At 60.2% G+C, this 22,502-nt stretch overlaps 1 protein-coding gene across 4 annotated transcripts; it reads right to left on the bottom strand.

The window, feature by feature from the left end:
* Positions 1–698: 698 nt before the first annotated feature.
* BRD2 (bromodomain containing 2) lies at positions 699–17,981 on the bottom strand. 4 transcript variants are annotated; one of them, XM_077834069.1, is made up of 12 exons: positions 17,788–17,981; positions 9,336–9,636; positions 8,081–8,218; positions 7,171–7,312; positions 6,654–6,868; positions 5,936–6,307; positions 5,293–5,421; positions 4,935–5,180; positions 4,291–4,517; positions 2,463–2,773; positions 1,897–2,019; positions 699–1,677 (listed from the first exon to the last, which is right to left on the bottom strand). In XM_077834069.1, exons 2-12 carry the CDS (start codon positions 9,606–9,608, stop codon positions 1,547–1,549), a joined length of 2,307 nt encoding a protein of 768 aa, XP_077690195.1. In that variant the 5' UTR covers positions 9,609–9,636; positions 17,788–17,981; the 3' UTR covers positions 699–1,546. The 4 variants fall into 4 exon arrangements, with proteins under 4 accessions (XP_077690195.1, XP_077690194.1, XP_077690197.1 ...); XM_077834068.1 differs by lacking the exon at positions 17,788–17,981 and adding an exon at positions 13,375–14,737; XM_077834071.1 differs by lacking the exon at positions 17,788–17,981 and adding an exon at positions 8,729–8,825 and having other exon boundaries at positions 9,336–9,474.
* Positions 17,982–22,502: the final 4,521 nt, after the last annotated feature.

Here is a 22,502-nt window from a genome sequence, read left to right as displayed (position 1 = left end):
CCTGACTGCTGGTGAGCCCAGGCCAGAGCGCGCCCCTGACCCAATGCCGGCTTGGACCCAGCTGTTCCTGGGGTTCATTCCCATCATGTGGGAGCGCGGGGGCCTGGGTGGGGACCTGCCCTTTGGGGAAGTGCTCGGTGGGGAGGGTCTGGGGCTCCCCACTGGCACCACTGCCCCAGGCTGAAAGTGTCAGGAAGGGGGTGTAGCAGCACCGGCTCTGAACCCAAAGAAGGGGCTGGGGCTCCCAACTCCATCCTTGGCCACAGCCTGGTCCCTTGGTCAGAGACCCCTTGAGCTCCCCTGCTGGGAGCCAGGCAGAGATGGGATGTGCTGGGAGATCCCAACGCTGCAGGGTGGGTCCCCGACTCCCAGTGCCTCCGGCTGGCCCCAAGCCCAGCTCCCCCCTGACACCCTTCCAGCCGGAGGGCTCACGACTCAGCCCATCACAGGGTGCTAGAGTGCCGACCCCCGGCTGAGTGCCCGGGGCTCCGTCCCCCTCCAGGGGCTGCTCTGCACACCCCGGGGCTCTAGTTCCAGCTCCGGCTATGGGAGTTGGAGGGGGACGGGGTCCGTGATTCAGGACTCTGGGGTTCCATCTCAGCAAGTGGGGGGGTGTCTAGGACTCAATCCCACGTCTGCCACAGGCTGGGTGACCCTATTCCCAGGCCCAGCTGGCACCGAGGAGAGACAACAGGGACTCCAATAATATTTTCTTTATTTACATGTTCCAGGCTGGAAAGGTCTGAACAGCTGAACCCGCCCTCAGGGTCTCACAGGGCCAGGCAGGGGATGCGGGAGGGAAAAGGAAGGAGGAGTAGAAAACAATTGTACAGTCAACATAAAAAACAGCCCCCCTCCCCGCTCCCCCCCCCCGGTAAGGAGCATGCTGCCCGGGCCGTTCCCCCGGCGGACTCTGTACACTGCAGTCCTGGAGCCGGGCGGGCGACACCCGCCTCTGCAGGGACCCACGGCCCAACCGCTGCTCAAATAAATAAACCCTCCCCAGAGAAGGGGACGATGCCACCGGCGGGACGTGAGATGGGGGGGGCCGGCAATGCAGCCCAGAGCATGTGAGGGGCCTGCGGCATCCGTCTGTCCAGCCAGGCCCCCCCCAAACCCACAGCCCCCCACCCCTCCCAAGAGCAAATCCAAACATGGAGGTTTCCAAACCCTTTAAAACCCAAACTCTGCCCTGGGAAAAGCTCCCATGTGTCAGAACCAAACCAAACCAAACGGTAAAACGTGGCCGGGGTCGTGCCGGGGCCTGCGCAGGCCGTGCCTGGCAGGTGCCTTGGCGCCGACAACCCCCAGGGGCCTCCGAACTGTAAACACTGGGGCAGTGCCCATGTCCGTGCAGGGGGCAGTCACTGGCGCCCCACAGGCAGGGAGTCCTCAGCGCCCTCCCTCGCCTCGAGGGTGCTGCCCGCCGGGTGGAGCCGCTCAGTCCGGTTCACAGGGGGTCCGGTCCCGCAGAGCCTCTTCTGAACCTGCCCACGCTTCCACCCGGCCGCGACGCCACCCGCCCACTGCCATCGCCGCCACCACTCTAGCCAGAGTCCGAGTCGCTGGTGTCCGAGGACGAGGAGGAGGAGCTGGAGCTGCTGGAGTCGGAGCTGGAGCTGCTGGCGCTGAGCCGCGACACGGGCACCTGTTGGGCAGACTCCGGCTTCTCGTTGGCTGCAGGGGAAGGAGGGAGCCGGTCAGCAAACAGAACATGCCCTCTTTATCCGGCGCTGGGGAGCCAGGCTGGGCTAGCAGGGGCTTCAGGTCGGGAGTGAGGGGCACCGGCAGAGCGTGGGGGAGCCCAGCACTGGAATCATCCACCCTCACGGACGCCAAGGCTGACGCTCCACGGAGGGAAGGCAGGGGCCCTCCCGCCCCCTGCCCAGCACTCACCCTTCTTGGGGGGCTTCTTGGTGGAGTTGAGCTGGCCGCTCACGTCCTGCAGCCGCTTCTCCAGCTCCCGTTTCTTCTCCAACGCCAGCTCCTCCTTCGTCTTCCCCACCGGCTTCTTCATGGCTGCAGCGGGCAGGACATACGTACTCAGAGGGCTCCCCGCAGCTGGCTGCCCTGTTGAACAGGGCCAGGCTGCCTGCCTGCGCCCACGCTACTCCCACCCAGCTTGGGGAGCAGACAAGCCCACTGCTGCACTCAGCTGTTGTAACGACCCCGTCAGGGGACCCCGTGGCTTCACTCCCACCCCATCTCTGTACCGTGTGCACAGGGTGCAGAGCGCACTGCTCCCCAATTTCTGCAGTAGGTCTCTGGGCACTGCATTCGGTCAGGTCTTTACCCCACAGCCCCGGGCAGCATGGCAGGGCTGTTCTCACACTGGCACCCGGAGGCTCCAGGACTAGCCTGAGATCACAGGGGTCTGTGGCAGGGCCGGGAACTGAACCCAGGGCTCCCACATCCTAGGCCAGAGCCCAGCCCTGGGACCATCCCCCATCCTCCCCACTCACTCTCGCTGTAGGGCTTGCGTGGCTTCTTGCGCAGGCAGGACAGCACGTAGCGCTCCAGCTCCCGCAGGGTGGAGGGCTTGAGGGTCTCGAAGTCGATCTCGATCTCCTCGGGGTTGGAGTCGCGCAGCGAGGGCTCCCGCGACTGGATGATGTGCACCACCCGCCCCAGCTTCTCCCCCGGCAGCTTGTTGATGTCCAGGCTGAGCTGGCGCTTCTCGTCATAGGTCATGGGCTTGCTCTCCTCCTCCTCCTCCGAGTCGTAGAGCATGGGGGGTGCCGGCAGCGCCGCCTTCAACACCTTATTGGAATTCCTGTGCGGAGAGGGAGGGTGTCACGCACTGCCACCGTGCACCAGAGACCCTGCTCCTCCGGGCCACCGTGCCCAGAGAGCCAACCCTGCCACCCGCAGAGCCAGAGACCCCATCCTCAGAGCCATGATGCACCACAGCCCCAGCGTGCAATTCCAAACGAACCCAACTGGGAACTGAAAAAGCAGGGCAAAGCTTGTTGCTCTCCAGAGACTGGAAGGGGGTAAGTTAGGTGTGAGCTCTACTGGTTCCAAAGGCTTGAAGGAAACGGTGACCAGAAACAGCCACTTCAATCCACTAACTAGCGATAAGACACTCTTTGTTCACTAAATCAGTTTTAAACACAAAACATTTTGATAAGTTTCCTTTTTCTTTACGTGTCCACCACTGTTAAGGTCATTTCACCGAATTATCTAAAAATGTGGGTTTCAGAGTAACAGCCGTGTTAGTCTGTATTCGCAAAAAGAAAAGGAGGACAGTGGGGTGGGAGGAGGTATTGTTTCATATTCTCTGTGTATATATAAAGTCTGCTGCAGTTTCCACGGTATGCATCCGATGAAGTGAGCTGTAGCTCACGAAAGCTCATGCTCAAATAAATTGGTTAGTCTCTAAGGTGCCACAAGGACTCCTTTTCTTTTTGCTAAAAATGTGGGACCTTCTTAAATTGCATTCCAACTTCCCTCACAACAGACCATGACAAGTTTAACCAATAAATGCATCATTCCCAATTTCCTTGCAGAATAAAACACATAATATAATGGCTTAAATAAAAGCGTGCAGTAGGTCTCGTACACACTCCTGGATAGCAAAAGAACCACCAAGTTTAGCATAAAGGTTACGTTCAGTTGCAAATCAATACGTTTTAATGGTTTGCAACTAGGGAGAATGACACTTTGTAGGAAAAGAACTAAATACAATGGCAGAACAAGATTTCAATCCAGATTATCTGCTTGCTGATTGAAATCAATCCACCGTGATGGCCACAGATCCACCTCCTGTGGCTATCACAGAAGCCAACCCACCACAAAAGGGATCTGCTGTGGAACTGGGGGGGGGAGGGGGAGGGAATCTGCTGTGGGACTGGGGGAAGCTGAGGGGTGAGCAAGACCCTTTGCTCACTCCTTGTCAGACACGCCCATCAGGAAGTTGATGCTGCTGAGACTGGACCTGCATTGGGACTCACGTAGAAGGGGAGAGGTGCTCACACACCAAGCTCCTCCAGGGGCTCCCAGGAAAACCCTGCAGCCACAGTGCGGGGACCCCAGAAACTGCCCAGTCGGTGTCACACCCATGCTACCCCCACCCCGGCAAGGGCCACCGGCCTGGGATCTCGGGGAGTCGGCAGCAGGCAGCCATCAGACATGCTTTGACTTGTTCACACAAGGTCATCGCCATGGTCGATCCGCCGGGGAAAGAGAGTCATCACACAGCTGCCCTCACTGCTTCTCCGCTGGGTGGAACACGGGTTGCCCTGTCACCCCCGCATATTCCCACCACCCGCAGGGCCCCACCCTGCTCACTTCGTGATGCTGCTGCTGCTCCCCCCGCTGGTCCCTCCACTGCTGCCCCCGGCCTTTTTGGCCTTCTTCAGCTGGGCCTGGCGTGCCCGCGCCTCCTCATCGCCTCCCCGGCCCTTGTGCTTCTCCGATTTCTTCTTCTTTCTCTTCTCCTTCCTCTCCCGCTTCTTCTTGGGCTTGGAGACCGGGCCCTGCGACAGGGCCGCGAGCTGCTCATGCACTGCCCGCAGCTGGGGGGAGACACACCAGTGAGGGGACCCAGAGAGAGACACGAGGGGAACCCTGAGACAGGGCGGCCAGCTACTCATGAATTCTCACCAGCTGCAGCTGGGGACAGATGCCAGGGATCAGGGGAGGGAGCTCAGCACTAGCTCAGAGACAGGGCCCCCATGCAAGGGGGCAAGGACACAGCCAGGGAATCCAGGGAAGATAGTGCCCTGCCCATGGCCAGGAGGGAGATGGAAACTAGACAGGAAGGAAGACACAACTAGGGGCAGGGGGATCTAACTGCTAACTACGGGACACATGGCAGGGAGACAGCACCCCACAGAGGAGCCAAGTGCTGAGTGGGGGGACCAAGCCAAGCACTGGCCCCCCAAGACAAGGCGCCACCTACACGCCCCTACGCTCAGGGTCGACGACCTCACCTGCTCCTGCAGCTCCGCCAGCCGGTTGGCGCGCTCCTCCTCCGAGTCGGAGCTCTCCTCGCTCTCCGACGAACTCTCGCTGCTGCTCTCCTCCTCGTCCTCATCCTCATCTTCGTCCTCATCCTCGTCGTCGCTGGACGACTCCTCGGAGGAGGATTTCGAGAGGGCTCCAGACAGCGCTGCCGACGGCAGGTTGGTGTCCAGGGGCTCGTCTGGCATCTTGGCGTAGCTGAACTCGAACACGTCCTGCGGGAGGGGGAGGGAGGGGAGGGTTAGCGGGTGCAGTGGGGAAACAAAGGCTTGCTTAGACCTGGGGCAGGGGAGGGGAAACGTCAGCTGGCCCCGCTGCCCCACTCACCTGCAGCTTGCGAGCCATGGCCACGACGTCGTGGTCAGGCGGGTTGTACTTGTAGCAGTTGGAGAACATTAACCGGACGTCGGCAGCAAATTCCTGCGCGTCGTGGTAATCCCGGTTCTCCATCTTCCGCTGCACCACGGGCAGAGAACACAGGGTGAGCGGGGGTGGCTGCACCAGGGAAGGGGCACAGACCCCCCACCCCCAAGGTTCTCCCCAGACTGGGCTGCAGCAAGGGGGCTCATACCAGCCCGTCAGGCAGTTACCACTGGCCAGAGCCTTCCAGGCACTGCTGGGGGCAGGACAGCCCCCACCGCCCCCGAGGACGGACAGGGTCTCAGGCTGCCACAGGAAGCCTGTGAGCCAGTGACGCCGCCTTCCACAGGGCAGAGATGCAGGGCAACCCCGCAGGCTCCTCAATGGGGAACCTGTCTCCTGTAGACCTGCACCAGGAAGGCCTCAGCTCATGCCTGGGACGGCACAGAGGTTTCTGGGATGCCCCCTTCCCAGGGCCAGGTCACAGGCTGTACTTCAATGATGCCTTGGGACTAAGCTCTCTCCCAATCCCCAGAGAGAGACGCCAGGACACACCCGGAGGTTCCCCAGCACCCCTTTCCCTCCCTTCCTGCAGAGCCCCCAGCTGTACCTTGATGGTGCTGAGGTCCATGGGGCACTTGATGATCTCGTGGTAGTCGTGCAGCCCCAGGGCCGAGGCATCGACGGGCTTGTAGAACGGCCAGGCGTAGGCAGCGTGCTTCTTGGACACCAGGTCCTTGAGGATGCCGTTGCAGTACTTGAGCTGCTCGGACAGCTTGCCCTTCTTGGAGGTCTGGTGCTGCTGCGAGTCGGGCAGGTCCTTCTTGGGGGGCTTGATGGGGCGCCCGCTCTCCCGCCGGGTGGGGATCTTGGCTGCTTTGGGCTCCAGAAGGGGGGCCGACGGGGATGACTCCCCACTAGTGGCGATGATGGCTGTGGTGGTGGGGGTGGTGGTGTCCGCTTTTCGCTTCACACCCTTCTTCTGTGGGGCAGGGACAGAGAAAGTGAGCAGTGCGCTGAGCCAGCCCCCCAGTTCCATGCCCATACAGGACCAACGGAAGCCCCAAACCACCCAGCACCAATCCCGTGCGGGCCAACTGCAGAAGCCCCACCACAGCCAAGTGTTTTCTGACCCCCACAGGGCCAAGCGCACCCCCTTCCTCCAGGTCTGCAAACACCACCCTCTCCACAGCAGGACAGACTGCAGACAGCTCAACCCAGCCAAACCCCCTTGCCCCACAGGGCTGACCCACCAATCCCCCTGCAAGTCTCACCAGCGGTTCACTCGGCCACCCCCCCAGCCCTAGGCCAGACAGGTGGGTGCCTACCTTGGCCACAGGCTGCGTGGGAGCAGGCACGGCCAGCACTGGCTGGCAGGCAGCGGAGTGCAGTGATTTGAGAAGCGGCGCAGAGATCACCGAGGGGTGGGGAATACTGAGCACAGTGGCGGGGATCTCAGCGCTTGGGGTGTAGAGCGAGGTGTGCGAGACCGAGGAGACCGCAGGCACTTGGTGAGCCGCAGTAACCGCTCCTGCCAGGAGAGCTGGGGGAATACGCAAGCACCAGTTAGCACCAGTTAGCACCAGCATCTGGACATTTAGTCACCACCACACAAGGAATGGCCCAGTGTCACAGCTGACCATGGAACCCAGGAGTCCTGGCTCCCAGCCCACCCATCTCTTAACCATGACATTCCCCCCACATTTCCAGACCACCCCCTTCCAGGGGGACACTCATTCCTCCAGGTCTGGGATCTGCTTGCCCCCACACTGGAGCTGCTCCCTACTGCCCCCCACTCCTCTGGAGCCAACTCCGGCTAGTCTCCCCATCACAGAGATCAGGTACCTGCCGCCCGGGAAGCCCCCTTCTTGTGGCTGTTCTTGGCCACGGTGATGACGATCTCCTGCTCCTCCGCGGGCATCTGAGCCACTTTCTGCAGGAAAATCTTCTCCAGGGTCTGGGCCATCAGCACAATGTCATCCGTGGGCTGTAGGTCAACGCAGAGATGAGGGATTAGAGGGAGCAGGGAAGGGGCTGGGGCTCACACCGGCTCCAGGGAAAGCTCAAGAAGGAGAACTGTGACGAAGTGGGACTGTTTTTAATGTTTCCTTTGAATACTGTAGGGGTGCCTCAGTTTCCCCTAGGCATTTCGTATGTCTCTAGGTAGTGGGATAAGGGGATGTGATTGTTGCAGAGCACAGGGCCAGGGTACGTAAATGGCTGACACTCTGTCTCCTGGCAACTGATGGCCTGGCCCGTCACCCCTGCAAGGTTGAGAGCTAAAGGGTTGGAGAACAAAGGAATCAGGTGGGGAAAGGGACAAAGCCCAGATGAGGAAGGGGTGGAGGATGAATCAGTTTCACTGCCACCGCAAAATGGACCCGCCTGAGGGATCCTGTTCTCTATACCTACAAGCTCTGTGTTAGACCATGTTCCTGTCGTCTAATAAACCTCTGTTTCCCCAGCGGGCTGAGAGTCACGTCTGACTGCAAAGTTGGGGGGCAGGACCCTCTGGCTTCCCCAGGACCCCACCTGAGCGGACTCGCTGTGGGAAGTGCACGGAGGGGCAGAGGATGCTGGAGGCTCCGAGGTCAGACCCAGGAAGGTGGAAGCCGTGTGAGCTGTGTCCCCTGCAGACAGGCTGCTCCCAGAGAGGAGACTCCCCCAGAGTCCTGACTGGCTTCATAGGGAGCAGTTCCAGAGCATCGCCCGGGGACTCCGCGACAAGAGCACTGCAGGGAGGGCTGGCTCTCACCTTGTTGTAGATGTAACAGTTGGTGAACATGGTGTTGAAGTCCTGCATGCACTCCGCCGCCCCCCAATAATAGTTGTTCTCCAGGCGCCGCTTGATGGTCCCCATGTCCATGGGCTGCTTGATGATCTTGTGATAATCCTGCCAGCAGAAGAGCACAAGGGGCCAGGAGGTGAGTCACAAGGCGTGAGCCCTATAACAAGGATCCCAGTCACACCCACGCCCCAGAGGCAAACGATCAAAGGAGGGGGGTGGCATCTCAGTCCAGAAATACCCAAGAGGAGCTCACGGACGCAGGAGCTGTGTAATGTCACTCATGCACACAGATCTCACTCCAGTTTCTACACTCAAGTCACCTGGCAAGGACAGGGGTTGTATAGCCTCAGGAACACTTCCTAGGGTGCCTGCAGCGTTCCAGCCAATGCTGGATTCAGCCTCACATACAAAGAGCTTCCCATGTGTCTCAGGGACGGGGACCCCTGCGCACCCCAGAGCGGAGATCAGCTCTGCCGGGAGAAGCCTAAGCTACTGGGACAGCTGGTGACCATGAATGGCTGTGGCCCCAGTGACCCAACAACCTGGACTACTCCTGTCCCAGGCGGGGTGCGACAGGGGCTGGGAGACTAAAGCTAAGGAAAGAGTGGAATTTACCTCCGGGCTTTAAATCCTTGAGCGCCACAGGTGCACGGGGGGCTGGCGTTTAATATTGGGGTCACGTGATGTCTTCTACAAATTCATGGATGGGAATCTGCAAAACGCATTCAGGGCACAAGAGATTAGGTGGGGAAGTGTCCGGGTTACCTGTAAAGCGGCTGCCTCACCTCATCCACACCTTTGGAGGGAGCAGTAGGGAGGAGCGGCTGTTCTGGGGAAGCTCCCAGGACAAGCCAAGCAGGCCGGATCTACAGGGACCTGGAGACCCTCAGCTCTGGGACAGCATGGAACCAGCTGAGAGAACACCACAGGTCGGGAAGGAGGAGTTGGGGATGGCACAGCCCAGGCACCTGCAGCTGCATCTTTGTGGCACAGATCCCAGGATGGGACAGTGCTGTCCCTGGGACTGTCAGGCTGGGGGGCAGGGAATACTTTAAGTTAGGCCACACGGTGAAGCAATATTTGAACGAGGCATCCTCCTAACACCCCTGGAACTGCACACACTCCCCCAGCCAATAAGGATCAACTGGGGACACACACACACGTGCACCTCCCACCCTCTGGGCCTCAGACACTCCCATGCCCAGCCCACAGGGCTCATTACCGGCAGGCCCAGCTTGACAGCATCGACGGGCTGGCGGAAGGGCCAGGCGAACTGATGTTTCCACAGGGCCTTCATCACCACCTTGTGGAGATACTGTAGCTGGTTGGTGACCCTGCCTGGCTTTTTGGGGTTGGACACCTCCGGTGGTGGAGGGTTCACCTGGGGCAGGTGCAGGGCTGGCACCGATGCCATGGTGGGGCTCTCGAAACCCTCGTAGAGCAGTGACGGCTTGCGGATCCGCTTGCCCGGGGTCGACTCCGTTGCCAGGCCCATGAGCCCAGTACTGCCCTCCCCCAAAATCCTGAAATGGGAGCAAAGACACCATTAAAAGGGCAACTCTAGGACTAAGAAAGAAGCTCATGCCATCTGGCCCTGGGCCACCAGCACACAGCAACACTTCGAGCAAAAGGGCCTGCAGACCCCACTGGGGCAGGACACCTGTGGTGCAGGGAAAGAACTCTGTGCCTGTTGGCGACAGCTACTCTTGGGTCCGGGAAGGAGCTCTTCTGAAAAGCCTCCCCAAAACCATTCCTGAAGCAAAGCCAAGAGGGGCCTGTGCTACATGCCCCCACTCCCAGGACACAATTAGTGCTGGGAAGATTGCTCTGCTTATCTCTAAGCTCCGAAAACATCCATCCAAAACGAAGCAAAACGTGTACAAGGCAATCTGTTTCTCAGGGACTTGAATTCTCAGGCCCACGTGTGCCCAGGGAGAGGCCATGAACTCTAGCCAGCTGCTGCTAGCCTAGGGCGGCATTCCCTACTGTTTCTATGGGAGCCCGAACCAAGGGCCTTTCCTAAGGGCCCAGACCCCAGAGATCTTGCTGTCCAACACCAACACCCCACACAACACTAGTGTGTCACCAGTGAGGGACTAGCTACGAATCCACACTGCAGGCACCAGAGAGATTCAGGGCTGCAGAGCCAAGTTCTGGCACACATCCAGGTTATGTCTGGAAACAAAGGGCGGCAGATTAGCTCCATGAAAAGCCTCATCTATTGCTATCCCTTCTGGACAGGACTGCCCCCTAGAAGTCACTGCCCAAGGTCCCAAGCAGAAGATACCGAATGGCACAGGGCAGGGCCCTGCCCCAGGAAATGGAAGGGACAGGAGATGGGGACTCCACTTCCGCAGCATTACGCCCAGAAGTCACACTGCATGGAGGTCTCCTGCTACTCAGTAATCTAGCATGGAAGAAGCTATAGATTCATTCCTACTTTAAGGCCAGTCTGACCTTCTGCGTATCCCAGGCTGGTACCTTTCAGCCATTTCCCTCTAATGCAATGCGTCGCCAGGGCCAGCTTAGACTATCACTGCCCAGGGCTCAGGCTTCTGCTTCAGCCCTGGGCGAATGAGCTCAGGTTACAGCACCCTGCCACCCCCCCCCCCCCCCCATGAAGCTCTTGGGCCTTTGGCTTTGACCTCCCCGGCCGATTCAGGTCCCCACTCCTGGGGTTATTTAGTAACTTTTATTGAGAACCGCTGCTCTAATGAACCAAATCACCTGCGCTATACAGAGCTGTGCTGTGCATACTAGCCAGAGACAGACAATGAATAAACTCAGGGGAACAGCAACCCCAGGGCCAAACTCCAAGGAACCAGACATCCCCACCACTCTCTTTAGGGGCACACACATCAAGGCAATGGCAGGAGCTAGGACTGTGTCACCAGGTTGCTATGGGGCCCTCTAATCACAGCCCTGTAATAACCAGGGGAACTGACCGGCTGTTACAATCCCAATTCACAGCTTGCATCGCACTTAACAAGGAATGAGGTGGGGGGTCCCCTGGCTCCACAGTTTGGGGAACCTGGGTTTCCTATCCCTGGCAACCAGCCAGAAATCAGGGAGTAATCTTGGGATACTGAGATTTCCCCCCCCCCCCCCCACCAGCCAGGGCCTTTGGACAGGCTGACCAAAGGTGGAGGGCTGGCGCCTGTGAGTCAGGAGTGGGTGACGCTGGCAGAACCACAGCAGCCCCAGGGGCCTGCATGCTGTCACCCATAACACTTGGGAGACTCCTAGCAAAATCACCACTTCATCCCTCCCTGAGCAACTACCATTCAACTCCAAGGAAAGCGGTCTTTGCCAGGGGACTAGTTCTGACCATTCCTGCCTTCCCTGGGGGTCCAGATGCCGAGGGGGGGGGGGGGGTCGGGTCTCCCTGTCAGAATGCCCTGAGCTGACATGTCCGGGTCATGGAGCTGTCAGCGCAGCGTCCCTCATGGGCTGGAGGCCATGTGCGGAGGGATTCCCCAGGCTGCCAGGGGACACACTCCAATGCCAAGGATAAAAGGACAGGAATCACAGTGCCTCAGATGAGCCAGGAGCCTAATTCCCAGGATGACAGGGCAGGGGGTCACTCTCCCTTTCCCACCCAGGGGACAAGTGTGGCAGACAGAGGGGTCAACCTGTTCCAGTGCTGAACCCCCCCGCCCCCAGGCACTGTGGCCAACACACCCTCTGCCTGGAGAGGCCCAGAAGCGAGATGTGCCCATCCTTTGCTCAGCAATGGTAGAGGGAGTCACTGGAGTGGAGGCAAAAGCCACACAGTAGATCTAGTCCACACCTGAGAAGCTTATTTTCTCTCAGGGGATTTAAGTCACCCCCACAAGGCTTCATGTGCTTCTGTTTGGGTTGGGTTCAGTGTCAGGTCCAGCCCAGATGGTCCCCTTGGGAAGTCTGGAGACAGGCTGAGGTCATAAGCAACCCCAAAGGGTTGACCTCACACCTGTCCCCTCTCAGGCACTCATAACAAGGGAGCTGGAAGCAGGGATCATGGAGTAGAATTCTCTCTGTTGTACAAATCAGGTACGTTCCTAATGACCCTTCTTACCTTAACATGAACTCTTTCTACCCCCAGGGACTAGGGGCAACCTCCCTTCTCTCCCAGAGGAGCAAGGCTAGTGAACAGTGGTGAGAGCAGGCCAGGGGAAGCTGGCAAACTGGCCACGCACACAGGCCTGACATGTGCCTGACTGCAGCCCTCCTCCCTCTGCCACAAGCATGACTGCACAGAAAACTCACCCCTCCCAATACGCTCCCCAACCCAAGTCCAAGCCCCAAACCCCATTCCAATGACCCTGCTGCAAGGCACAACTGCAGTGACAGCACAACCCCCCCCCTCCCCCCGCAGGCCCCCATCAAACACCCCAGCCACAGACGCCAAGAAACAGCAGTGCAATGAAAGCTGTGGCAGGGCTCAGAGCACCATGCACCTAATGCCCAAAGGTGGCAGGTGCAGACCCAGTATCCTCCCACAAAAGAGCAGGATAAAAATTGATTGTGTAAATAAACCCAAACCACCCAATGCATAAATTCCCTACATAACACAGGAAGCCCAGAGGCAGAGCTCCCCCATTTAATGCATTATTTAAAAAAAACAAAACCACTCCACAAACACACTGGCAGCACCTGGCGCTCCCAATTAACATAACGAAGCAAACAGTTACTACACAACTACCTCCATTTGCAGGAACATTATCAGGCAAAGCACACACTTTGCTAGTAGGAGCTGGCACCCCCAATTAACCGTGCATCGCAGAAACACAGGCTGCCAGGCGCCTTGCTACCAGAAAACGAATCAATGAAAAACCCTAACCCTGCATAACTAGAAGGGCCCCAATTTGCTTCGCTCTCCCCCATGTAACACAGCAATAGTCACCTAGGACAGTGCTTAGCAGGAAGGCTGAATACCAACTTTCCCCAAGACATGCCAGGAGGACAGGCGCACCCCAGGGCAAACCAGCCCCAAGCCCCAGTCGCCCCATTTCCCCCAGGAAGGGACAGGGACAGCGTACACAAACCCAAGCCACCTAACACATGACAAGCGGTCACTGAATTCCCACCGGTTCCCCGCAGTGAAGCCAGCGATGCAGAACATACATGGGGCCTGCGGGGGTAACAGCAGTGCATACAAGGTACCCCCATCAAAACCGGTGGCAGAGCCCACTGCCGCCATCCCCTGGGCAGACATCACCCCACCAAATGCAAACCGGGGGAGCGCCCAGGCTCCCCCAGGGAGAGCCCGAGGTACCTACTTGTTGTGGGGATTCACATTCTGCAACATGCCTGCAGCTGCTGCTTTCCAGGGTCTCTCTCCCAAGAGTCCACCTCCTCCTCCTCCTCCAGGTTCTGTGTCCTCGGATGACCCCCCCACTTTGCCAGGGTGCGGGGGGGGGGCGCGGGGAAGAGGAATCTTAGCGACACATGCTGCTCCCGCACCTCTGGGAGCAGGGGTGCCCGCGGCCGAGCATCACAGGCGGGGGGCGGGCGGGCGGCTCCCCCCAGCAGGCCCTTCACACGCGGGGGAAGGCGCCAGGGGAGGGGGATCAGCCTGGCACCCCCTCCCCTCCCCGCCGGGGGATGCTACCCAGACGCAGGGGCTCAGGCGAGCGGCAGCCGGGGTGCCGGGCCCATGCGCAGCAGCGGGGCCGACGCTCTCCAGCTAGGCTAGCGGCGGCACCAGCCAGGGGCGGGGGCAACAATCCGAGGCAGCGGGGGCCCCAGCACCATTCACCGGAGTTTACATGAATGGGAGCAAAGAAAATGGCGGCGGCACTGAAGGGAGGGGGGATGCAGGGCGGGGGCCCCCCTCTTCGGAGCCCCCGATGGGCTGCAAATCCTGCCGGGATCCGGTCAATATAGGGCTCGCTGGGTCCCTCGGCGCCTGCTCTGCCCGTAGAGGCCGGTCCCCAGAAGGATGGTCCCCGTCAGGGAGGCGGATGGCACTGGATTGCGCTGGGATCACTGGCCCGGCTCCATCTTGGCTGCCGGGGGCATGGGGGCGTTCTGCGAGGGCCCTCGAGGCCGCAGGCAGGGGTCTCTACGGAAGCCGGGGAGGTCCTGCGAGCCCGTCGGTAGTGTGGAGGCGGGGGTTGGGGGCCGCCCGGCGGAGGATGGATCCGGATTGAGTCCGCCCCCTTCACGGACCAGGCCTCGACCAGCTCCTTCCTCCGCTTCAGCGAAATGGCGCCTCTCGGCCTGCCCCCGGTCGGCCTTATATAGACAGCGGCTCGCCTCTGATTGGGCGTCGACACCTGTGACATCACCCCACCGACCGGGCTCGCCCCTTCGCCGGCTCATTGGACGGATGCTTGCCAGGCGCCGCGTTCTGATGGGCCTCCATAACCATCAGTCACATACCCGCTCTTCCCCGCCCCCTCGTAAGGCGCTCGAGCCGCCGGCCTAGGCGGCGCGCGCCGCCATTGGCCAGCGCTGCCATTCGTTGCTGGCTGACTGGCTGCTGAGTCACGTGGGGGCGGGGCGGCCGTTGGAACTGGCAGTTAGATGTTGTTGTTCTGCTCCCCGCGAAGGAGGGGGAGGGAAGCGCCATTTTGAGCCGCAGCAGGGAACCGGGCGGACAATAAAGCCGCGGCTCCCTTCAGGCGGCCCCCAATGCTCAGCCCACCGCTCCAAAAACCCTGTCACAGGCGTGCCCCGAAGTCACGCCGCCCCCCAGGCGCCCCACACCCCAAAAGACGGAGAGCCCCAATGAAAGGCGCCCACAAGCCTGCCCCAACCAACCTGGCGCTTTGGGGCGGCCCCGGCTCCTGGCGCTCCCTCCACCCTCTGCTCCGAGGCGAACAGCAGCGCCCCCCCCGCGCCGCACCCCACACAGGCCCGCCGGTGCCCCCCAAACACGGGGAACCCGAAATCCCGCCAGAGCCGCATCCCCACGCCCCCCATGCTACCCTCCCACACCAGCCTGTCTGGAGCCCCCCCCAGAACAGATGTCAACCGCACCGTCCCCCCCAAACCCAGCCAGCCCCCTCCCAGCAAGCCCCCCAAACCCACACAGACGTCACCAAGAAGTCTGTCCCCAAACTCCAGCAAAGCCCCGGGGCGCTCGCCCGGCCCTGCCGCCAGCAGCCCCCGAGCAGACACCCCCCGCTCCCGCAGAGCCGCCCCCTCCCCAGCGGAGCCCCCCGCCCCCACAGCGACCTCCACCTTGGGCTCCAGCACCCCTCAGGCCGCGGGGCCAGCCCGGCTTAGGGGCACGGAGCCCCCTTCGGGAGCAGCCCTGGCCCCCAGGGTTAAAGGCCCCCACGGGGGGCAGATGTGGGGTTTCCCGAGCCCCCCCCAGGGACCAGCAAAGGCAAGCGGACAGGGCTGCTCCCAGGGCGCCCGGGCAGGCCCCGGCAGGAAGGGGTCCGGCCTGGGAACTCGTTCCCCCGGCCTCTCCCCTCTGCCGTCAGGCGCCCCCACGGGGCCGGCAGCCGCCATCTTGGCCGCTCCCCCTCCAACGCAGGCAGCAAATCTCCTCCCGCAAGCGCTGCGGGGGGCGGGGAAAGGGCAACGGTTACGGGGTAACTTGAGGGGGCGTCCGGTGCTTTTCACCCCCCGTTTCCCGCGGGCTGGGGGGCGGGCGCGGCCCCCTCCCTCTCCTCCGCCCGTGGGTGCCCGCCCCTGCGTGTCCTTCCACAGGTCACCCCCCCGGTGCGGGGGGGACCCCGCTCGCGCCGCGGCCCAGGGCTGACCCCAGAAGGGAGGGGGCGCGGGGGGCCAGCGGGCTCAGAGCGGGGCTTCGCGCCGCACACCGCGGGGAGGTGGCTCCCCCCTTCGCTCTGCCCGCAGCCGCCATTTTACACGGAGCGGCCTGGCCGGGCTGGCGCGGGGCCCGGGCCCGCGTCGCCCCCGGCAGCCTGAGGCGCTGCCCTGCGGGGCGGGGACACGAGGCCGGCAGCGAGGCCTGAGTCCCTGCAGCCGCTGGAGTCACCGGGTCTTGGGGCGGGGCAGGGCCCCCCGGGGCGGGGCAGGGCCCCCCGGGCAGGGCCCGCGCCATGACCCAGCGCGGGGGCGGCGGCCGCGGCCCTGCGCACCGGGGAATTCGCCACCGCCCTGGTCCTCGCCGCAGGGCCGGCGCGGGTCGGGAGGGGGAGGCGAGGGGTTGGGGTGCGTCACCCCATCACGCACCCGCCACGCCCCGCCCTCGCGCTGCGGGCGGCCGGGAGCTGGGGGGGCCCCGGCGGGGCCCCGGCGGATCCGAACCGCGCCCCCCCCCCCCGGCCCCGCCGCAAGCCCCGCGACACGGCCACACCCCGTGCGCCTCCCCCACCGGGACTCCCCCTGCTCTGCGGGACCCCCGCGCCGGGCCCGCCGCCCTTCCCCTGGCGAGCCCCACCCCAGCTCCCGCAGCCCCCCTTGCCCGGCCTGCCCCTGGCTCCCCCTGCCCCCTTCCCCGCAGGGACCCCCCGCCAGGGATCTCCCCCACCCCCGTGTCCTGACTGGCCCCTCCACGAGCTCCCTCTGCCCCCTTCCCCCCCAGGGACCCCTAAGCCCCCCACCCCGTCTGGCCCCACCCCAGGCTCTCACTGCCCCCTTCCGCGCAGGGACCCCACGCCAGGGATCTCCCCCACCCCCGTGTCCTGACTGGCCCCTCCACGAGCTCCCTCTGCCCCCTTTCCCCCCAGGGACCCCTAAGCCCCCCACCCCGTCTGGCCCCACCCCAGGCTCTCACTGCCCCCTTCCGCGCAGGGACCCCACGCCAGGGATCTCCCCCACCCCCGTGTCCTGACTGGCCCCTCCACGAGCTCCCTCTGCCCCTTTCTCCCAGGGATCCCCACCCCAGGGACCCCTCAGCCCCCCCCCCCGTCTGGCCCCACCCCCGGGATCCCTCAGCCCCCCCACCCCACCCCAGGCTCTCACTGCCCCCTTCCGCGCAGGGACCCCACGCCAGGGATCTCCCCCACCCCCGTGTCCTGACTGGCCCCTCCACGAGCTCCCTCAGCCCCCCACCCACCCCTCCACCCCGTCTGGCCCCACCCCAGGCTCTCACTGCCCCCTTCCCCGCAGGGACCCCACGCCAGAGATCTCCCCCACCCCCGTGTCCTGACTGGCCCCACCCCAGGCTCTCACTGCCCCCTTCCCCCCCAGGGATCCCTCAGCCCCCCCCGACTGGCCCCACCCCAGGCTCTCACTGCCCGCTTCCCCCCCAGGGATCCCCACCCCCCCTCGACTGGCCCCACCCCAGGCTCTCACTGCCCCCTTCCCCCCCAGGGATCCCTCACCCCCCCCAGACTGGCCCCACCCCAGGCGCTTACTGCCCCCTTCCCCCAGTGACCCCCACCCCAGGCCCCCCCCGTCAAGCCTGACCCCTTTGCCCCAGGAATCCCCAACCCCCCAAGAGCCTGTCCTCACCCCCACCCGAGTTTCCCCAATTTATTAAGACATATGCTAATAACCCCTCTAGGCTGTTCGTTACAGCACCTTCCCCCCCCCCCCGACTATAGAGCCCCCCCATTGTTCGGCCCCACACAATGGTGGCGGCCCCCCCACTAGCAGACCACGTGACCCATCGATGGGCGCGAGGCCCCGCACCCGACAATCACCGCCATCCTCGACCCCGATTGGCGGAAAATCAGCCCGGAGGCGGGCACGCGGTTAATTGACGGCTCCGCACGCCACGTGGCTCTCCCCTCCCCCCAGCCCTTAAAGGCACAGGACGCACTCACCGGAGGGGCTGCCGGGCGGGCGGCAAAGCCCCGGCCCGCGGTGCGGGGGTCCCATCTCCTCGCCCCCGGCGGAGCCCGGCCGCAATCCCCGCGGCGCCCCGCCCGCGCGGGGGCCCAGCACATCCCGGGGCGGAGGGGGCCGCCGCCTACGTCACCGCCGCGCTGATTGGCTCCCGCCGTCACGTGACGCGCCAACTCGCTCTTCCCCCCCGGGGGGCCGGTGCCCCCGCTCGGTGCCGGGAAGGCCGCTGGGGGGCCGCGCGCCGGCCGGGCCCGAGACGCAGGGCCCGCGGGGGGGGGCCCTGCCCACCAGGCCCCCCCCGGGCTCCTGCTTTGGGTTAATGTCAGCATGGCGGCGGCACAAGGAGCCCAGGGCGCATGCGCGGGGAGGGGGCGCATGCGCGTGGGGCTCTCGCTGCAGACCCGACTCTCCCCCTCCCCCTCCCCCTCCAGGGCGGGGCGGGGCCGGCCGCGCGCAGCTGCTCGGCGGGGGAGGGGCTCTGCAGTGCCGGGCAGCGTGCAGCGCGCACGTGACTGCAGTGCGGGGATGCAGTGTCCCTGCGGGGAGCGGCTGTGGCGGCCGGAGGCGCCGCAAGGGAGCCTGGATCGACCCCAGCGGCGGGGATGCAGGCGGCGTCCTGCAGTGTGCAGCGGGCAGCCCTGCGGGGAGAGCGGGAGCACGCCCCTGGGACCCCTGGCAGGCAGTGGGCGCCGGAGACCCACACGGTGATCTGGCGGGCTGCAGAGAGACACGACCCCCTGCTGCCTGCAGCGTGCGCCGTAAGCCCGAGCCCCGGGCGGGCCGCATTCTGCGCTAGCGAATTTGAAAGCGCAAAGCAAGAAAGTGCGTTGCAGAATTCCCGCTTGAACTCTGCCTCTGAAGAAGTGGGGTTGCTACCCACCAGCGCTTACGCCCAAAGAAATCTGTTCCTCTTTAAGGGGCCAGCGGACTCCTCCTTGTTCCTGTGCACACTAGCTAATAGTGCAAAGCACAGATGCCATGCAGGTGGAAATTCAGCACATGCAAAACAAGAAGAATACTGCATGAAGTAGCAGAAGGCAACAGTGGAAGGAATTTTTAAAGGTCCTCGTCCTGCTAACACTTAAGCGAGTGCCTGATTTTACTCCCACAAGTAGTCAGTGGAATGACTCTAGTGCTTGGAGTGATGCAGGGCCAGAAAGGCTTAAGCATCCTGCAGGATGGGTGACCCAAATTCAACCCTTAGAGACATCTTGGTATTGTGTGTTTCCGTATGTATGGTTAGAGGTTAACAGTGTAATCAAACAGTTCCTGTCTATGCTGTATTCTCTTAATTCAGAGACCAAAGGAAATATTAAAATTTAAATGAACTGTAAATATAGTGACAGGTTTCAGAGTAGCAGCCGTGTTAGTCTGTATTCGCAAAAAGAACAGGCGGACTTGCGGCATCTTAGAGACTAACAAATTTATCTGAGTATAAGCTTTCGTGGGCTACAGCCCAATTCATTGGATGCATAGAATGGATGCATCCGATGAAGTGAGCTGTAGCCCACGAAAGCTTATGCTCTAATAAATTTCTTAGTCTCTAAGAAAGTCCACAAGTCCGCCTGTTCTTTTTGTAAACATAGTGACATCTGACATCTGCTGGGAGAGGAATACAGCAGTACACAGACAATCCAGGAAGGTTTTGGAGAGCGTTGGGGACAACTTCCTGGTGCAAGTGCTGGAGGAACCAACTAGGGGCTGTTCTCCTCTTGATCTGCTGCTCACAAACAGGGAAGAATTGGTAGGGGAAGTAGAAGTGGGTGGCAACCTGGGCAGCAGTGACCATGAGATGGTTGAGTTCAGGATCCTGAAAAAAGGAAGCAAGGAGAGCAGCAGCATACGGACCCTGGCCTTCAGAAAAGCAGACTTTGACTCCCTCAGGGAACTGGTGGGCAGGATCCCCAGGGAGGCGAATATGAGGGGGAAGGAGTCCAGGAGAGCTTGCTGTATTTTAAAGAAGCCTTATTGAGGGTGCAGGAACAAACCATCCCTATATGCAGAAAGAATAGCAAATATGGCAGGCAACCAGCTTGGCTTAGCAGCGAAATCTTTGGTGAGCTTAAACACAAAAAGGAAGCTTACAAGATGTGGAAACTTGGACAGGTGACTAGGGAGGAGTATAAAAATATTGCTCGACCAGGAAGGCCAAAGCACAATTAGAGATGCAGCTATCAAGGAATATGAAGGGTAACAAGAAAGGTTTCTATGGGTATGTTAGCAACAAGAAGGTGGTCAGGGAAAGTTTGGGACCCTTACTGAATGGGGGAGGCAACCTAGTGACAGAGGATGTGGAAAAAGCTGAAGTACTCAACGCTGTTTTTGCCTCGGTCTTCACAGACAAGGTGCACTGGGCAGCAGGTAAGCAGCCTTCAGTGGTGAAGGAACAGGTTAAGGACTACTTAGAAAAGCTGGACATGCACAAGTCCATGGGGCCGGATGCGCTGCATCCGAGGGCGCTGAGGGACTTGGCTGATGTGATTGCAGAGCCATCGGGGCAATCGGGGGAGGTCCCGGACAACTGGAAAAAGGCAAATATAGTGCCCATCTTTTAAAAAGGGAAGAAGGAGAACCTGGGGAACTACAGACCAGTCAGCCTCACCTCAGTCCCTGAAAAAATCATGGAGCACGTCCTCAAGGAATCCATTTTGAAGCACTTGGAGGAGAGGAAGGTGATCAGGAACAGTCAACATGGATTCACCAAGGGCAAGTCATGCCTGACCAACCTGATTGCCTTCTATGATGAGATAACTGGCTCTGTGGATATGGGGAAAGCAGTGGACATGATATATCTTGACTTTAGCAAAGCTTTTGGTACGGTCTCCCACAGTATTCTTGCCAGCAAGTTAAAGAAGTATGGGCTGGATGAGTGGACTCCAAGGTGGATAGAAAGCTGACTAGATCATTGGGCCCAATGGGTAGTGATCAACGGCTCGATGTCTAGTTGGCAGCCGGTATTAAGAGGAGTGCCCCAAGGTCGGTCCTGGGGCTGGTTTGTTCAACATCTTCATTAATGATCTGGAGGATGGTGTGGATTGCACCCTCAGCAAGTTCACGGATGACACGAAACGGTGGGGAGAGGTAGATACGCTGGAGGGTAGGGATAGGGTCCAGAGTGACCTAGTCAAATTGGAGGATTGGGCCAAAAGAAATCTGATGAGGTTCATCAAGGACAAGTGCAGAGTCCTGCACTTAGGAAGGAAGAACCCCATGCACCGCTACAGGCTGGGGACCGAATGGCTCAGCAGCAGTTCTGCAGAAAAGGACCTGGGGATTACAGGTCTACTTCAAAGTCTCCATGATTGCCTGTTTTTCACCTAAGGACTCCAAGTTGTCAAGAGAAGGCCTGGAACTGTATAAAAAAATCCCTTGGGTCCTGATCCTTTTTATTTCAGATCTGTTTGATGCTTCATGCAGGGGAAGCTTAAATCGTAAGACTGAGATCTCCAGTTTGGACGAGCTATTACCAGCAGGAGAGTGAGTCTGTGTGTGTATGGGGGTGGGTTTTTGGAGGGGGGTGAGGGAGTGAGAGAACCTGGATTTGTGCAGGAAATGGCCTAACTTCATTATCATGCACATTGTGTAAAGAGTCGTCACTTTGGATGGGCTATCACCAGCAGGAGAGTGAATTTGTGTGGGGGGGTGGAGGGTGAGAAAACCTGGATTTGTGCTGGAAATGGCCTAACCTGACGATTACTTTAGATAAGCTATTACCAGCAGGACAGTGGGGTGGGAGGAGGTATTGTTTCATATTCTCTGTGTATATATAAAGTCTGCTGCAGTTTCCACGGTATGCATCTGATGAAGTGAGCTGTAGCTCACGAAAGCTCATGCTCAAATAAATTGGTTAGTCTCTAAGGTGCCACAAGTACTCCTTTTCTTTTTGCGAATACAGACTAACACGGCTGTTACTCTGAAACCAGTCCTAATCTGGATCACCCTGAGTATGAACATTGGACTATAACATATGGACTGATTCTGAAAGAACTCTTTGCAACTACAAAGCTCACCATCTTTACCATGAATCTGAGCTCAGAACTGTACTCATGTCTGTATGTATACTGATCTTTTAACCAATATTCTCTTTTCTTTTTAAATAAATTTTAGTTTAGTTAATAAGAATTGGCTATAGTGTGTATTTGGGTAAGATCTGGAATATTCATTAACCTGGGAGGTAATGTGTCCAATCCTTTGGGATTGGTAGAACTTTCCTATATGATTAATACGATTTTCAGTAATCCTCCTCATATTTGGCTTGGCTGGCTGGGTGGGAGCCCACGGCTGGATTGCTTCAAGGGAACTGTGTTGTGCTGGCTTGGTGAATCTAAGTACTGGACTATTCACCAGCTTTGGGGATTGTCTGCCCCATTCTTTGCAGTTTGCCCTAATTGAGTAACTCCAGTGTGGCCCCCTGGGAGCCCGGTCACACATGTACATCACAGTATTGGGGTTTAGATATAGGAACTCCAGCTTGTGACAGCAGAGCACGGGGAGCAAGGCTACTACAGACTGCATAGGTTCTGGGCCTGTGCAGTGTGACCTCTACAATGCAGCACAGAATACAATTATGCACTGTGAAATAATGCAGTACAGCTTGATGTCAAGTGAAATAAAACCATGCGATAGTCACTAATACAATGCACTATAAAAAAATGGAAAAATATACCCAGGAAATCATTCTAGGCAATACAAG

Source organism: Eretmochelys imbricata, chromosome 14 (genome assembly GCF_965152235.1).
Source record: "Eretmochelys imbricata isolate rEreImb1 chromosome 14, rEreImb1.hap1, whole genome shotgun sequence".
NCBI classification, from domain to species: Eukaryota; Metazoa; Chordata; order Testudines; family Cheloniidae; genus Eretmochelys; species Eretmochelys imbricata.
This window is presented reverse-complemented; position numbering and strand designations above follow the sequence as displayed.

What these genes read in the sequence shown, in the direction of transcription:
- BRD2 (XM_077834068.1), bottom strand. Translation starts at nt 13,403, where the DNA reads ATGTTGCAGAATGTGAATCCCCACAACAA. An exon ending in ACTGTTACATCTACAACAAG is followed by an intron (nt 7,313 to 8,080) that starts GTGAGAGCCAGC and finishes GTTGACCTACAG; the next exon opens with CCCACGGATGACATTGTGCT. An exon ending in CCATGGCTCGCAAGCTGCAG is followed by an intron (nt 5,181 to 5,292) that starts GTGAGTGGGGCA and finishes CCCCTCCCGCAG; the next exon opens with GACGTGTTCGAGTTCAGCTA.